Below are 16,870 nucleotides of genomic sequence, written 5' to 3'. Positions count from 1 at the left end.
TCTTTGTATATGGCGAATGCCATGTCATTTCCGCTGAGAAGATCTGTGCACCTTCATGATGTTTCATTTCTGCACGTTTCCGCTTTTACTGCGAAATCAATGACCCAATCCATGTCACAGTCACAGCGGAAAGGGTTTCCCGTTATGATAGGTTTGTATGGTAAAATGGGAGTTTAACAGAGTTGATAGAGAAGAGTTGATTATGTGACAAATCCAACTGAACTAGCCTTGGCATGTTCTTCAGGCAGTACCATGGGAAGTAACTGATGTTTTTTTAGATCATGTTGTTCACATAGGGCAGGGCCATGCAAGGAAACGTGGTCAGGGCGTTATTGGGGAGCTGAATAAAAAAAGGCTTGAAGGCAGTTCTTTCGGAACACTCGTTAAGCCTTTGTTGTCACAACATATTCGGGGTAAAAGAGAGTAATGTAGCCAAACTGAATCATTGCTGTGCCAGTTTTGAACGTTAAATCTTTGAGAGAGCAGTTGTGAAAGCACTGATGCTTCACAATTCTGTGGTATGTTTATCAGAATGAGGATCACAACACGTACGACAATCATGTTGGATGACATGCAGTGTTGTCGTACCTTTCTCTTCAGGGACAAAACGTTAAAAGAAATCATTACGTCTGTAAACGCAAAAAATGGTTTACTATTGACATACAAATGTTTGTATTGTACTATATCTACCCTAATTTCTGTTCACTATAACATCAATCTTCTGCCGTTAGTAGAGTTCACCATTCGATTGTATCTTTAGTTCAGTCCAGACAAATACCACTCATCCAGTCTAACAATTGATAGACACGACACCTGTCGGGCACAACGCTGTCCCTGCTCGTGACTGGAGGGTGATTTCGGGCCAGTGATGACGGTTCTTAAGATTCTCTTTACACACCCTTAATCTGGAGATCGGACTTTGTCAGTATTAACCTCCCTTCCTCTGATCTGCTGTAAAATGGAACAACACGATTTAGATTTCAAATGTACAACAGGAATGATTTGTTCTTCTTATGAAACCGAGAAAAAAAGTACTGCGTTCATGACAAATACCAAGTTCATGCACAGAGTTTTTGAAACAGAGCATTTGAAACTTTTACTCATACATAGCCTGTTTCAACAGAATTGGTCTCTGACACTTTACATTTTCACCTTAACCAGGTCTCATTCAAATCTGAAACATAGATATGTTCAATGAGCTGTGTTTACATATCTGGTATTTCCACAATGAACATACAGGTTCATACTGAATAATGTTCGTACCTTCGAAAACATAAGCTACACCCAGGCCAGTGAAAAGCAAGAACCTGCCTCTGTGCCACAGAACCTCCTGTAATGACGCAATACAGAAAAAACTAGATGTTTCAAGCTCAATTGTCTGCTTCTATTTGTGATTGCGTGTTTTAATATTTGTTATATGCTATTTTATTTTGCATAATCTTATCCTATTTCGTCACAATTGTGTTTCTATTCATGCTTGTTGTCTGCTTAATCATGCTTTTTTAAAAGATGTTTAGTAGTGGCACTAGTACTAGAAGTTTGTAAACTTAAGTTCGTCATTTATATGTCTGTACTTGTAAAGAAAGAGCGTATCAAGTAATTTTACCCATCGTGTGTAGGTGGCTAGGTTAGACCAATCCGTACGTGCTCTAATATTTACTCTGACTACCTGGCAGTATGAATGAATGAAAATTCATGAATGAATGAATGGATATTTTATTTTCGTGTTCTGCGACTTTTCGTGTTCTCGCCCAGCCCATACGGACTTATAGGACACCAAATTGAATACATAAAATTGACATATGGATAGTGTTGGTAGAGGTAGAGTGGTAAATCATGATAAATAATAATAATGATTATATTACAATGACAACGCAAAAGGGCCACACCTGGTACATTGATTCAAATCAATCAAAGAAAACAAGTGGTAGATGAATATAAATTAATTTCAAACCAAAAGTTGTTTAAAGTAGCAACAAGTATATAATCTCAGTATATAACAGTCACAACAGTACATGGCAGGGAAGAGACAGAACCAAACAAAACCAAAACTAGATGCAAAACAGGATCAAGTCATTCCACTAAAGAATATTTTGTCTTGTTATGAATAGATGTAGTGCTTACGTATTCCTCTGAACGTTAAAATTCCGGACAAAACTACCCCTCTCGATCGAAGCCTCTGCTTGGAGAATAGTGCTTACGCTTCTTTCAAGCCTGTTGTATGTATGATGAAATTTCAAATACCCCCCCCCCCCGTAAATAAGCAGTTAAGTTCTGTTTCATCTCTTTCCCAAATCATATCAGGTCTCTTGTTGTACATTTTGTCGAACAGTGTTTTGCGTAAGCTGTCGTAAAGAGGGCAATAAAATAAGAAATTGACCTCATCCTCAATTTCATATAGATTTCACAGTAGACAAATTCTATCGTCTTAAAAAGACAAGGATAATATGCCCGCTCTCAGCTGGGCACACAAAGATCTCTGGGCTCTTGTAAGAGGGAGCGTAACATATCCTTCTGGGGAGAATGAGTCTTTTATCAATGCATAGGTTCTTAGTTTGGACTTAAGCCAAAGCTCATAAGCCCACTTTTGTTCATATTGCGAAAACAGTACATCTTTGATGAGTCTCGCATCGCCTCTTAACCTATTCTGAAAAACTTAATTGTAATATTTATTGGTGACGTAATGTTGATTGTCGAGCGAATATTTCCTGGCATTAACTCGCATGAATAATAATGTGACCTATTCACCGATATACCCGGGTCCTGCGTTAAATGTGCGTTATTGGTGGACTGGAGCACTCTGATCTTGGAGTAGCCACAGGTAAGTAGAGTTTTTCAGCATGCACGTAAAATTCATATTTGTTAGTTTCTCTTTAGATTTTCAGATCACAGTTCACGTGGGTGGAACATACCAGATCCCCAACCCCACCCTACAAGACAGAAAGCATAAAAAACTGCAATCATAGCAATAGTCATGTACCCTGAATGTATACTAAAGCCATGTTAAAATTGGGAATAAATTAATACATATAAGTCATATAACGTACTTTCATATGGATATAGGGATAGTGAAAGGCTGTGATGTGAAACATAAAAGTACAAAAATGTTTATTTGTTAAAAGAATGTTGAATTTCATCCAGGAAAACAAATCTATTTAAAGCCATAAATGTTTGCCAGAGCATCTAAAGTATTACTGCAAGCAACTTCATGAGTGCACATCACAAAAGACAAATTAATGACAACTGGCTACATGTAAGGGCTACATTCAACGCCCTTGAAGCTGTAAAATACTGTGAATTACATAATGGGCACTCTTCTTTTGCAGTGACTAAGCCGATTCGAGAATGTTAAGTTTCACATACAAGATCTTAAAAAGGTTCGGCTACATCCTCCATAAAACTGGAGGTACAAGTAAGAGCGAATCCCTATCAGTGTATGAAGACGATTGTCAATCGAAATCATACAAATGTCGTTTCTTGAAAAATGCTCTTACGACTAACTGTGTGCCCGTTTAGGCTTCCACCACACGGCAGTCTTAGTCAACAATAGGCAATGGCCCAGCGACAAGCTGATTTGATAGTCTTCGAAGCTTTAAGATGTCTTCAATTTCGTCCGTGCTCTTATCAATCACTTTGTTCTGCTGACTTCTGGAAAAGGATTTTTCAGATAATTAGCCAAATTTCAGTCGTTATCTGAAGGTAAATACTGACGAAAACAAAAGATCATTGAATTTTCACAGATTCTTGTGTTTCTTTAGTATATGGTGATATTCTAAAACTATTAGTTGAAATATTATTGATACAGACTGATATAATTGTCATTTTCACATATATACAAGCATATAATGAGCTAGTCTCCAAGGAGATCTTCACGATGCCAAGATCGTATAAACTAGCCAGAGAAGCTCCAGTCAGGCACCGTGGAGATCTGCTTGGAGATAATTGATGGGCCGTAGGACCCTTGAATGTTTTGATACTAAATAGGGGACCTAACTTGAAAGTTTTATATATCAATGATATCTTTGAAAGCACATCACGTGTTACCTTGTCGGGATGCACCACAAAACTGTCGCAAGGATGGCGAACAAAGCGCATAGTGTCCCCAATATCTTAATGATGACGTCATTTCCAAGATCATCACCTAGACAAATACAGCAATTTGTGAACTTGCAGTCAGAACTTCAAGCACATGTCTTAGTCTTTTCTTTTCAAACAATCATCTTTACTTTTTGGCGGCGTTTCAGGAGCCACCCGAACACTGCATCATGTGGCTAGTTATTCATATAGATATTCCGAGAATTCCACAAATGTATCTCTGGAATGTTATGGGATTGTCTTTGTAACAAAGGTAATTCAAATGCTACCTATACCGACGGCGGTTCACAGTACAGACCGATCATAAGCTGCTGTCTTGGCTCTCTGACTAACAAAAGATTATTCGACTTGTGAACGCCATTTACAATAAACATTCAATCGCCACCGTAGCAATAGTTTTTTCCCCTAACTTTGTTCTTATTGTCTTATTATAGGTCTATAAAATGTGCTTCAAATCAAATCTGGAAGGAGAAAAAACAGGAATATATATATATTCATAACAATGCAACGCACTTAGACACATTTTGACATTGTGAGCGCCTTTCATAAGTGTTGTCTGCTCGTTTGGGCACAGAAAGCACTCCGTCTGTGCCTCCCCGTCCTGGTAGGTGCCTGCGTCACACTCCTCGCATTGCTTCGTTGTGGTGTTGAACAGTGACCCCACAGGACAGGCAACTGTAGTATTAAAACAAATATGCCGAAGTTATTTCTGCATAAATCGATGAAAAGCTGAGATTTGGTAGGTACAAAAAAAAGAATCTGGGGTCAGAAACATGCAACAATCCTGCTATTATTTATCAAACTTATTTGAATCGACGATAGCTATCCATAGATGATTGACATCTTTAACCCTATCCAGACTGGGCTTTTTTGGTATATCTGGGACTGGGGGGGGGGGCTGATTCGCCCCCCCCCCTCATAATTTCCGAACGGTATGATGTATCATCACCAAATTTGCAGGGAGTGATATTCACGTCAAGTTTTATAATTCCTGTAATTTTGGTGACGTTATGACGTAATATGACGTAATTATGACGTCATCGATGTGATTTTATTGGCTAAATAGGGAATTCCCGTAATATCTAAAGGTATTAAACAAAACGGTTTGTATTATTCATTTTAAGGTATGCAAGGCATACAACGTCAATGGTAAGTACGTTGACGTCAAAATGACGCCATAGAGTGACGTCATGTGTTGTTAGCGATCCCTTGGGATCCGCCATCTTGGATCGGCAATTTTGAAATTTTTAAAAATCCTTTTTTTCCACTTATGACCCCAAAGGACACTGAAAATAGACTAGAAACGTTAATCTAAATGTTTCTGATAAAGAAAATGTCAGGTATTGACGATTTTAAAGGCAAAAAAGCCTGCTGATACCTGAAATAGTGATATAGTCCGCCATCTTGGATTTTGACTGATTACGTCATCAAATTAGCATAAATTATGAATATTAAATCAGGAAAGTTACATTTAATTACATATAATGTTATACATGTAGGAAAACTAGTGTAGTTGTGCAAGAAAACCTGAGAAATATCATTGTTTTCAAAAAATTAATGATTTTTGCATAAAATGCCTGTCAGAAACCCGTTGCCATGGCAACATGAAAAATGATAAACTTTAACCATTAGTATAAAATTGTTCCCAACAAAATTTTAGGAAAAGTCACCAAGTTTGGTAGTCGTAGCATACATCGTTTGGCAGTAATACGATGTCAAAGTTGCCGCGGGCACTTTTAGCCCCCCCCCCCCCCCCCCCCAGTCTGGATAGGGTTAACCCAACAAAGCTAACACGATGTAAATTCCAGAGCGTAGTACATTGTAGGAAAGCTCTTGATATAGTTGTTTGTCTCATTATTATATCTTTCTTATATCTACTTATAATTTACTTTAGGGCTTGTATTTGTAATAAACTTGTTATCATTAATTTCATCCGTCGACTATCGAGTACATTGAAATAGTTTATTTCGCTAAGTGATTGTATGCAAATTAATCCTGCATATTTAATATATGATGTTTAATTAAAGTGGTAAATGATTATCACAGATAACTGACTTCACGTTAATTAGTTAAACATACCACATGTGCTGTTTCCCCTCTTGACGTAGCCGTCGTCGCACGTGGTCTCCGCTGGTCCCACATGCAGTGAGTCTGCCTGTACCTCGTCCCACCAAACACGGAGGGTAAAGTTACCCGATTCTACCATATCCCGAACAAAACTTGATAATGTCTCTATGCTTTCGGTTAACGTGGAAACGGGATCAACTTCATCTTGTATTGTATTCTCGTTTGTCTGGTTCAAGCTCACAATGATTGTAAATTCAACATTGAAGCTGCCATCAAATATGCCTCGTTCGAATCGTTCACCCTCATGTTCCGACTGTCTTTTACGCCTGTCCTGTCTACAAATAACGTTGACGTTATCGATGGTGCATGAGCCTGAAGAGCAAATACTCGCTCCGACAACTGAATTCATTAGGTTGTCCACGAATTGTTGCTTGATTTCGTTTTGGGTTTCTTTCGAATCACAGTCTCCACTAAAGTGATAAAACGTCAGGTACCCGTATCTTCTGACCTCTCTACTGTAATATAAACCTGAAACAGGAACACATATTTTTTTATTAGGCAATAGCATAATGTCATTAATATCTAATAAGTTTGCTTACTATAAAAGGATGTTTTATGTAAAGCGTAATATGGTGCCAATAGTAATCTATAAGAAATGTGCAATGTTTTTTATACTACTTACTGGAGCACTTCATATTTCTAGGCGGTGATGGAGCCCAGAGCCCTCCGTTTAGGCATATGTAGACATCATTCGGTGGCGTGGCGAATGAAAAACCCTCCTGGCAAAACAAGGAGCACGTGGTCCCTGACAGGAAGTTGTCGCATGAGACACCTCCTTGATCAGGAGCTTCAAGCGGATGACATGGATTTCCTAGCACAAAAAAAGAAAAAGAAACATATCGATCAAGCACAATGTAATCTATAGCTAGATCAGCCCTTTTGGTCGCAACGACCGAGTTTGAATTATATGACTTAATAACTAACAAAAGAGTACAGAAACACTCAAACAGTAGGCAGTAAACACCACAATACTAAATACTTCTACACGTCTATATCATACTGCATACGGTGGTGACGAGTTGACTCAAGTTATCACAGTACAAATTACATTTACCCGTCAAAATACAGCCCATACTATACCAGGTGTACTACCAAATTCAGTTCTATATATGTGTTTACGGTGTACACTAGCATGGTATGACACAATCGTGCATTCATGTAGTTCTTTTTAAAAAACTTGAAGTTTAACACAAAAATAGGATAGCATTCTGATTCGATGGACATAGATCATACCTTGGATGTTGATTGTAAACACACACTCTCCTTCATTCCCTGTGGCGTCGTATGCTTCACATGTCACGGTCTTCTCACCAAAAGCGTGGTTGGTGTTGGGTTCAGGATCACATGTGTGGGACACCACAGCTACGTTGTCCTCCCAGCTTGGTCTGCTGTACGTCAGCGTTCCTTCTGCGTCGTAGATGGTTGTTGACCGTGGACAGTATGTTGCAACGGGCGACTCGTGGTCTAAAAAAGGTTTAAGATAGGAATGTGTTACGATTGACAGCACATAAGTTTATTGCTGGTCATTTTAGATCTGCCGAAGGACGTGCCCGGAGACAGTTTTCTATCTTCATGTCTACCTTGGCCCCTCAAATGTAACGATCTGCAGGTCAAAGGACTATAGGTAGGTAGGATATCATAAAGTTGAAGTCAGTAGCTGTGTCATTGCTGCAATGTTAATTTTTCTGAATCTGATTACGTCTATGGACAAAATATCGTACATGGTGATCAACATCATACATGGTAGTCATTTATTAGCCCAGCTTGCATTTAAGTGTTTCCAGTTTACATATAGCATGAAAATTTTGTCACGTCCTTTTCCAGAGGGACATGACAAAGTATAAATACCTTGAACAGTCACAGTAAAGCTGCACTCAGCCGTCCTCCCAAGATAGTCCCTGGCGTTGTAACGTATGGTATGGACCCCAGACGCAAATTCCTGTGGCGGTGCTGTGCCGGCAGGACTGACATCCACGTGCAATGTTGTACCTTAATGACAAACACACGTATGATTTTGATTAAAAGTATGTATTCATACATTTCCAGTTAATGATCAATTGTGTACAAACAGCACAACATGTATTCTGGTTCATACATTCATATATGTACCACATTGCAGTTCCTTTCTTTAGTTTGTCAAAATACTGTACAAATCAAATAAAAACTTGTCAGATTCTGAAGTATTACGTTTTACACTGCTGTCGCATTGGTTAGTTATTGATTTTTTTTAAATGTTGGTTACGTTATGATCACCTGTTAAAACAACCTAAAATGTAACAAAGAGATCTCACCATGCCCATTCACAGCTTCAGGCATAGCCCATATCACGTGAGCGGTAGGTCTTCCATTATCAGTTGGGAAGGTCATATCTGCTGGGCAAGTAGAGCCGAAGCCAGGAGGAGGTATTTCTAGAAATATACACGCAAAAAAATTGTTGTATACGTTTAGTATACGTTTAAGTGATCAGGAACAACAGGATGTTGGTAGATGTTTCTTACCACTTACCATTCATGGTTTAGTATTGTTAGAGCTAGCTTTTGTAGGTTCGCTCAGCGGCCACCTCAAATCGAGAAGTACATGAAACTCTTTTCTAGTTTCGGACATCTTTAGAATACATTAGGCTTTTGAAAAAACTGACACACCTTCACAGGTGGCGTCTGTCATGTCAAGAGACCATGTCCCATCTGCGCGACACAGCGTTGAAGAATCCTCTGCTCCACGAAGTTCGAAAGCCCATTCACACGTCAAACTGCATTGCGTGTTGAATAACACGTCACCTTCTGCACATGCGGACGGCCGGAACTCACCATGGTCTGGTAGTTGGAGGGGTGTGCAGGTATTCGCTGTCAAAGGCAAAGAAACACATACTATCATTTACAAATTGGACTTACCTAATATTCCCCTGTTCATAACAAGGATCTTACACAGCTTTCTGTGTAGGCGCTCATATATATAAATATATAAGAAATATATAAGAAGAAATATATAAGAAGCTTAAGTTACTTTTTATATTAAATTCACATTGCATGACAGAGATGTCTATAAGTAATGATTGAATACATACCTTCACATCGTGTCTGTTCCCCACTCCACCGCCCGTCTGCCTGACACTCTCTCACAGAAGATCCTACCAGACTAAACCCTTCATGACATTGGTACTCGGCTACTGAACCCAAGTGATTACTGCAGCTTAGGCTCATAAGAACCCCATTCAGAGGACTGCTTGGCATCACACAGGTTACTCCTAAAATGGGATACATGAACATCATAAGTGACGTATACATAATATGCTTTACTATGAAACAATACATGTTAGTTAGTTAATGGATGCATATTGGAAAAGCATTCAACCAGTCTTTTTTAATCCACTTTGCAGTCACCCTCAGTATTAGTGTGTGTACAGTGAATTATGCTTTATTTAAGTTATAGATCGCTTCTGACCTTGAACTTGGACTGTAACGACACACTCCTCCGTGTTGCCAGACGGGTCTGTCGCCTTGTAACGAAGCTGGTGTGTTCCAACAGCAAATGTAGCGGGTGACGAGTCCGCATGTATTTCCACAGTAACAGATCCACTGTTGTCCCGAAAGGTGGGTGCTGTCCATGTGACAATAGCTTGGTTGCGGCAGGGGTCTTGGATAACCTGTATGGTCTCCGCTGGACAGGTCTCTCCAAACGTGGGTGCAGTCACATCTGACAGAGAACAGAATTCGAAGAAAATCGTATAAGCAGGATAAAACTATTTGGAAACGATATGAAATAAATTAGCAGGACAAATTTGAGACGGATTACATGGGGAAAACTATATGTTATGGTAGTGATTATGATTATGATATTCAAATCCGCATAAATCAGCACAAGTGGTCGGATTGGTTTGTTGTTAGATTTGATGAGGAACGCTAAATTTCTTTATTATGCCTTTTGAAAAATATGAGGTTTTGATGAAAAAGAAACAAACCCACTCACCGAAGCAGCCGGGGGTCACATCGGGCAGCCATGCTCCATCAGCCGTACAGGTAGCTCTGGAGGGCACGTTCAGACGATAACCCTCCTCGCACTGAAACTCGCACACCTCCCTGAACCTGCTGGTGTTTGTGCAGGAAGCCGGACTCACATGCCCGTACAATGGTGGCGTCAGCCCAGGACAGGTCGGCCCTGCAAAGACAGTATATGTATATCTTACCTGAATGTTTCAGATGAATATGGATTGCGAGTTAGAAGTGCTTTATCAGGAAAGAGGAAAACAGACAACACATTTGTCTGCACCAGATTAACCGCGCAGGCTATAGAGAGAACATATGCCGGGGGAATTTGGCCATCGAGAGTTTCAGATTGTACCCTTTCTGCGTAGACGACTCCCTTCATACAATTCACTGTATTTCCCAGCGATCCGCGGGGCCTGGTAGAGGCTACAACACATCACGATACTAATAAGTAATACATAAAGCTATGTAACGTTATGTTCCATTACTTATATGAAGGTATGCTTTAATGAAGAACATCTTACCAATACAGGTGAAGTTCCCATCCCACGATCCAGACGGCAGGCATGTCATACTGGGTGAGGATCCGGGTGCGGCGATGTGATATTCGCTATCGCAGGCGAGCGCACAGACTGTGCCTACTGGCTGTTCTTCTCCCGTCTCGCAGTCAGGGTACGAGATACCAGCAGCATCATCCACGGACAATGGAGGGCAGGTCACCTCTGATATACGCAGAGAGTAGAATAAAGGATAGAACATTTTAGAATTACATACATTTGGTTACATATCATCGCATGAAATGTCTTCTCATAATGAATCTAAAACCGCCGATAACACTGGTGTACATGTAGGTATGCTACAGTAATATGAAGAGCAACAAATATCACAGAACTTACCGACGCATGAGGCATTGCCCACCCAGGATAAGACACCGTCTTGATCCTCGCAGGTCATAACAGGTGACGTTTTCCGTGCGACCATGTACCCGGGATCACACACCACGTCACAGCTACTCCCCAGGTGCGTTTGGCACGTACCCGCCACCGTGCCATGGTCAGGTGTTGTGGGAGAACCGCACCTGTTCACTGAAATAAACACATTGAAATCACATTCTTTTAGTTGTAAGGAAACAATCTCGAAGAATGCTAACTTCACTCGAAAGTATTTGTGCACGTTAAACAATTTAGCGGCGTCGTGTTGGCGTGATGGTTAGGGTATTTGGCTCAGAACCCGTAGGTCCCGGGTTCGAATACGCTAGCTTGCCATCGATATTGTGCCCCTGGGAAAGGCGCTTTCCTCACTCCACCCAGGTGTATAAATGGGTACCTGACTTCAGTTGGGAACGTAAAAGGCGGTGGAAGGAGACAATAATCCACTGCCCCTACGTCCTCTAAAGGTAATGGGACTATTTATACATTTTAAACAAAATTTAGCATGTTTGCAGCAGTACAAAGACATACACACTTTAAGAGAAGGAACAAAGTTGGCAATACTTTACCTGTTACAACAATGCGAATCTGGCATTGCCTCTCGTTCCCCTGACGATCCGTCGCTGAAAACGAGACAGAATGAGTTCCAGGAGGATACTCCTCCATTTGTTCTGAGACGGTGACGTCAGGGGGTTCGCCCGAGTTGTCGTTGGCTGCAATTCCAAGGGAGCTTAGGTCGACAGCTGCCGACGTCTTTCCGTACGTAGCGGTCACAGGCACGTCTTCGGTTTTGCATGTGTTGTTAAAGTCTGGTGGAGCAATGTCTGAAAATTGATGTAGAATACGTATATGTAAGGAACGTAACATAGAGCATTATAAACCATCACACAAAATAGCGAGAAATCGTGAAATGAATATTCTTCATTACTATGGTTTCCAGATTTAGAGTTTCAGATGTCGTAAAATATTTGGGCACATATTTTGCATCTATTAAGATGCTCACCTCTACATGCTACCAGACCTCCGTCTACATCCCATCCTCCAGTTTGCAAACACGTCGCAGATAAAGGACCTTCTACAGCATAGCCTTCAGCACAGGAATAGCCGCAAACATCGCCATAGGTTGCGGATGTTGTGCATGTGCTAGGTGAAATCCCTCCATGACTTGGGACAGTGAGAGGCAGACAAGTCACAACTGTGAATGAGGAGAGGCAAGCGTTTTTGTCTGTTATATTGCTTCTGTGTGAAATAGGGGCGGATGCCATAAATCACCGTATTTCAAAATTCTTTTAGTCCAAGTACCCCAATTCTTGCAAGCAAGGACCTGTGGCACCAGTAGCAGATAGGAGATTCGAAGACTACATAGGGGACAGTATAGGTAGGACACAGTCAGACTGTATACAGAGGGCTACAGACAGGACCCCAAGATGAGGGTGAGGCAATGTGAAGATGAATCCAGTTCAAGTATAGAGGATCATCAGAGACATACTTGTGCAATCGAGGTCCGATGTAGACCAACTGCCGTCAGATTCACAGATAATGCCCTGGTCTTCCCCAGAGGGCCGATATCCGACCTGACAGGAAACGGTACATCTCGTACCGTAATAGTGCACGTCAGTAGTAGCACAGGTCAGTTGTTGACCAGTATCGGTCGCTGGAGGCGGGCATTTTCTTCCTGTCAGGGAAAATAATGAATCATGTTTCTTCGGGATGGTTGTGTGCCAGAAACGACGATCAGCAACTATTTTCCATCCCAATATCTGCTACAATAAACAAAATATCAATTGATTTGCCTTTTCATGTAATACACATGTTACCTCAAAATGGGTCCAATGAACGAAATTAAATGTAACCAGAATCATTGGGGAGCAACTTACTTTCACACAACGGAGATTCGAAGTCCCAGTTTCCATCGCTCTGGCATGTAAGTTGAGCTGAGCCGATAATACTGTAGCCGACTTGGCATTGGAAGTGGCAGCTGTTGCCCTCTACATTGAGGCAGTAGCTGAGGCTGCCGTGTTCAGGTGCCAACAGAGACGAACACCTGGTAACTGGAAGAAACAAAGTACCAATAATATACATTGTACTTACCTGAATTCCTGTCTCAACTTTCTCTAACTTTTGAAGTGACATTTTGGCATATCCCTCTAACTTCAGGTAATTGATGCACATAGAAAAGGCCATACCATAATTGATTCTATTTGGTAATTTAAGCCTTTTCATAATTAAATGGAAGATTTGGTGCCATTTAACATAGTATTTTTGTGTGATGCTGGTCTTATGCAATTGTCAGAAAATAGCCTACCTCCTTCACAAGTGGTTGCATCGTCAGGGGAAATCGCCGTTCCTGTTGGACAATCGCAGGTCCTGTCGGTGGGGATCGGGAGACATAGGTTGCTACACCCGCCATTGTTCTGGGCACAGAGACCGTTTCCTTGATACAAAATTAGCAATATTTGTATACATGTATATTCAAAAAGGTAGAATGAAAGAAAATAACCGTACGTGCATTATAGGAATATTGGAAAACATTACTATCAACAGGTTCTATAGAATAAAATTCAAAAGAATACAATCACAACGAAAGTGTCCATTTTTGACAAGGGATCGAAGTAAAAAAGCAACAACATATTACCAACCTGTTTGTTGCCCTGCTCGTCGAATGCCAATGCCCATCGGTTTCTGCATCCCTCCTCCACCAAATGTTGTCGGTTGGTCGATGCCACTGGTACTTCCTTTTGATATGGTCTTCTTCCACCAATCAGACCAGTATAAATTAGTTCCGTCTAACACGATATCAAATGGGTGCCAGACGTACCTGTGGAAATGTTGTCATAGTCATCATTATCAATAAGGTAGCTCATTGTAATGCTTGGGTACATAAGCACCATGATCTAAGCAATTAATGCATCAACCCATAACGATAATGGATGATATTTCCACCTGCAGACCTTCTGTCAAACAGATAAAGGGTACGTAAGGCTAGGGAACGGGTTTTCTACATATAGCAACACACTGTATGTACAGTGTCCGAAAGCTAAAGGAATGTAGGACATTAATGGTAGTGTTTAATACTTAACTATGCCAGAAAGTAAGTGGCGAAACCTCATACCTGTTTCCGTACACGATGCGTCTTTCGTGCCCATCAAGGTTGGCTTCTTCAATCTTGTTAAGATAGGCGTCTGTCCAGTAGATGCGACTGTTGGCGAGGTCGATGGCGAGACCATTCGGCCATACCAGGTCTGTCGACACGATGACCCGGCGATCCGTCCCGTCCATGGCGGCACGTTCTATGGACGCCTGTTTGCCCCAGTCCGTCCAGAACATCAGTCTGATAAAAATGCTTTATATCTTTAGTACACTGCCGACGTGTATAATATAAACACTTCTGTTATTGGACGTATTTACAACGTAGTGCAAAACATCCTTGTCATTCCGTTTGTAATTCTCAGGATTAATCATTTTACGAAAATAAATATGAAGCTATCTAAAAAATGCTGTTTAAGCAGCTCAAATTTTTACTATAAACCGTGCTCTTTGCACACTAGTAAAGAAGTTAAAAGACTTGCTTCTCGCCTTACCCTATGGATGGCTGAACAACAATAGCCCTCGGCTCCTGTAGCCCGGTTGTAATGAGAGCTTTACGGTCTGATCCATCCAACTTACTGACTTCTATCAGTCTCTGTCCCGCATCGGACCAGTACATGTTGGACGACACCCAGTCTATAGCTAATCCATCTGTACAAAGCGAATTCAACAAGGAAACCGGTTACAACACATTGTTGACATATATATATATATATAGTTAGTTACATTGTTACATTCACCTTAAACTTGCAGAAAATACGTTTTTAGACTTTTATTGAATTGGGTTTTAATTATTGTTTCAGTAAAAAAAAGCACGATACTCACTTACCTGGTGTATCCAAATTTGTCACCAACACTGTGGATTCACGGCTGCTGAAGTCATACCGGCTGATGGTCCCTGCCCTTGGGTCTGTCCAGTAAAGGTGTTCATCATCGGGGTTGTAAGCAACAGCCACTGGCGACTCCACACCGGGTATCGGTAACTCTGTTAAAGTTATAGATATGTTCATGTTCGAATTAGTTATGGAAAATCGGAACATGGTCACTGAAACCCAAGTTACATCAGATCAGATGCTGCAAATTGCACAGACACATTGTGAAGTGAAATATTCTAAGATATTGCCTTCGTTTAGATATGACTGGTGTGGAATTTAAGTATTATTTAACTAAATCGCGTGTTTACATTGTTTTTACAGGCAAAGATACATCCCAGGCTCACATATTCATAGGTTATCTGGACAAAAAGATAAAACATACCGACAAATGGGAATGATCCACCCAACGACGCAGAAAGAAGTCTGGAGCCCTCCGCTAGGAGAAGGACGTCTTCGCCTTGACAAAAGACAACAAAAGTTAAAGTTGTAAGCAAGAAAAAAACTGCAGGGAATTGTATACTGTTGAACAGCATTAAAAGCTAAGTCACTAACCTTCAACACAGATGTTGCTATCCTCATGATATGTTTTTCCTGCTTCACAGATGCACGCTGCCGTCGTGTCAAACTGCCTCACACAGAACCCACCGCAATCAAGACACACCGTAGCTGAAAGAAAAAAAAGGAGATGCGTGTTTGTTCCCTCTCTGTCTGATATGTTTAGGATAAATGATCTTTTCTGCAAGAAACACAAAAACGCTTAATGGTTCCAGCTTCAAATGACTTACAGTAGAGATGTACATGTATGGCAGTTACCTGAAGGATTTCCAGAAGCATCGCCTGTGTCCACCGCAAGACTGTACACAATACCGTCGATTGGGCGTGTTACTACTTGTTGAGTTGTGATGTTCAGTTGCACAATCCTTCCCGCCTCGGAGAAGAAGAGCCATCCTTGGTAGACCACAATGTCGAGTGGCTGAGACCCAGCACTCTCATAGATCACCTTCATGGAAAAACGAGAAGTTTTGTTAGCTAAGAACGAACTAAAACATTCCATGCATACATTTACAATCCCTAGAATTCTTGCAAAACGGGCATAAGCTATACTTTTAGGCTCGCCCCTGATGCGTCTCCAAAAATATGAGGACTGACCAACTTTTACGAATGAATAGCCACGAGCTATCGAATTGGTTTCTCATATGCAGTGTTTTTGCGATGCCTCTGATTCAAAGTCAATTGATTTTGTAACCCACGAAGTAACATGTCATTTTACAATCATGGAAACGATTACTCACGTGTCTGCCTTCTCCTGTTATTCGGCAGGACTCGACCGTGCCCTTTGCGCCATCTACCCAGTATATCTTGTCTGTGGCTTCATCCACTGAAATCCCCGTCGGAAGGATGATGTCCGTGCTGACGATCGTTGTGCGGTTGGCACCGGCTGTGGTCACTCGCTCCACGGCTGGGCGCCGACCCCATTGTGTCCAGAACACATATCTATAGTGATAAGTAAATGTTTACTTGCAACTTCTCTTTACATGAAATCTATATATATTGTATACATTTGTGTGTGATCCTTACAAAATCTTTTAGAATGACTTCACAGGAGCACTGAATCCATTTTTGGCGGAATTGCTGAAAACTGCTAACAATTACTGCTAAAGCTCTGATCAAGATAAAACTAAATTCACGGCTTGGTACAATCTCTTGAGATTTTAAGCTAAAAATGGTAACTAACTGTGACTATGAGTTTAAAAAATTGAAGAAATTCAAAATT

General features: G+C 40.9%; 3 protein-coding genes and 1 long non-coding RNA gene across 4 annotated transcripts; all 4 read right to left on the bottom strand.

Annotated features, from left to right (window-relative positions):
• Window positions 1-3,091: 3,091 nt before the first annotated feature.
• Window positions 3,092-8,230, bottom strand: LOC136440385 (signal peptide, CUB and EGF-like domain-containing protein 2). The gene is made up of 7 exons (XM_066436407.1): window positions 8,071-8,230; window positions 7,456-7,686; window positions 6,845-7,033; window positions 6,175-6,690; window positions 4,609-4,770; window positions 4,045-4,141; window positions 3,092-3,648 (listed from the first exon to the last, which is right to left on the bottom strand). Exons 3-7 carry the CDS (start codon window positions 6,855-6,857, stop codon window positions 3,537-3,539), a joined length of 900 nt encoding a protein of 299 aa, XP_066292504.1. The 5' UTR covers window positions 6,858-7,033; window positions 7,456-7,686; window positions 8,071-8,230; the 3' UTR covers window positions 3,092-3,536.
• LOC136439536 (sushi, von Willebrand factor type A, EGF and pentraxin domain-containing protein 1-like) lies at window positions 6,910-12,803 on the bottom strand. Its single transcript, XM_066434954.1, has 13 exons — window positions 12,624-12,803; window positions 12,138-12,329; window positions 11,704-11,958; window positions 11,102-11,290; window positions 10,730-10,927; window positions 10,189-10,377; window positions 9,664-9,915; window positions 9,287-9,466; window positions 8,865-9,065; window positions 8,514-8,630; window positions 8,071-8,211; window positions 7,456-7,686; window positions 6,910-6,941 (listed from the first exon to the last, which is right to left on the bottom strand). The coding sequence occupies exons 3-13, from the start codon at window positions 11,798-11,800 to the stop codon at window positions 6,910-6,912; spliced, it is 1,827 nt and encodes a 608-aa protein (XP_066291051.1). The 5' UTR covers window positions 11,801-11,958; window positions 12,138-12,329; window positions 12,624-12,803.
• Window positions 12,804-13,010: 207 nt separating this feature from the next.
• On the bottom strand, window positions 13,011-13,564 carry LOC136439686 (uncharacterized). The gene is made up of 2 exons (XR_010756560.1): window positions 13,440-13,564; window positions 13,011-13,185 (listed from the first exon to the last, which is right to left on the bottom strand). It is a non-coding gene; the product is annotated as an uncharacterized lncRNA (long non-coding RNA).
• A 201-nt stretch (window positions 13,565-13,765) lies between these two features.
• LOC136439535 (low-density lipoprotein receptor-related protein 5-like) lies at window positions 13,766-15,930 on the bottom strand. The gene is made up of 6 exons (XM_066434953.1): window positions 15,882-15,930; window positions 15,479-15,553; window positions 15,051-15,206; window positions 14,716-14,872; window positions 14,247-14,465; window positions 13,766-13,952 (listed from the first exon to the last, which is right to left on the bottom strand). The coding sequence occupies exons 1-6, from the start codon at window positions 15,928-15,930 to the stop codon at window positions 13,766-13,768; spliced, it is 843 nt and encodes a 280-aa protein (XP_066291050.1).
• Window positions 15,931-16,870: the final 940 nt, after the last annotated feature.

This window comes from Branchiostoma lanceolatum, chromosome 8 (genome assembly GCF_035083965.1).
Source record: "Branchiostoma lanceolatum isolate klBraLanc5 chromosome 8, klBraLanc5.hap2, whole genome shotgun sequence".
Lineage (NCBI taxonomy): Eukaryota > Metazoa > Chordata > Leptocardii > Amphioxiformes > Branchiostomatidae > Branchiostoma > Branchiostoma lanceolatum.
This window is presented reverse-complemented; position numbering and strand designations above follow the sequence as displayed.

Excerpts from the sequence above, each read along its gene's own strand:
- LOC136440385 (XM_066436407.1), bottom strand. Across the intron at positions 4,142-4,608 it reads CAATGTCAAAATGTGTCTAA|GTGATGATCTTGGAAATGAC; the intron begins GTGCGTTGCATT and ends GTATTTGTCTAG. Across the intron at positions 3,649-4,044 it reads TTGTGGTGCATCCCGACAAG|AAGTCAGCAGAACAAAGTGA; the intron begins GTAACACGTGAT and ends ATCCTTTTCCAG.
- LOC136439536 (XM_066434954.1), bottom strand. The coding sequence starts at position 11,800 with ATGGAGGAGTATCCTCCTGGAACTCATTCTGTCTCGTTTTCAGCGACG. Across the intron at positions 10,928-11,101 it reads GGGCAATGCCTCATGCGTCG|AGGTGACCTGCCCTCCATTG; the intron begins GTAAGTTCTGTG and ends TGCGTATATCAG. Across the intron at positions 10,378-10,729 it reads TGGGAACTTCACCTGTATTG|GGCCGACCTGTCCTGGGCTG; the intron begins GTAAGATGTTCT and ends CTGTCTTTGCAG.
- LOC136439535 (XM_066434953.1), bottom strand. The coding sequence starts at position 15,930 with ATGCTTCTGGAAATCCTTCAGGTAACTGCCATACATGTACATCTCTAC. Across the intron at positions 15,207-15,478 it reads TGGATCATTCCCATTTGTCG|AGTTACCGATACCCGGTGTG; the intron begins GTATGTTTTATC and ends TAACTTTAACAG. Across the intron at positions 14,873-15,050 it reads GACAAATTTGGATACACCAG|ATGGATTAGCTATAGACTGG; the intron begins GTAAGTGAGTAT and ends CGCTTTGTACAG.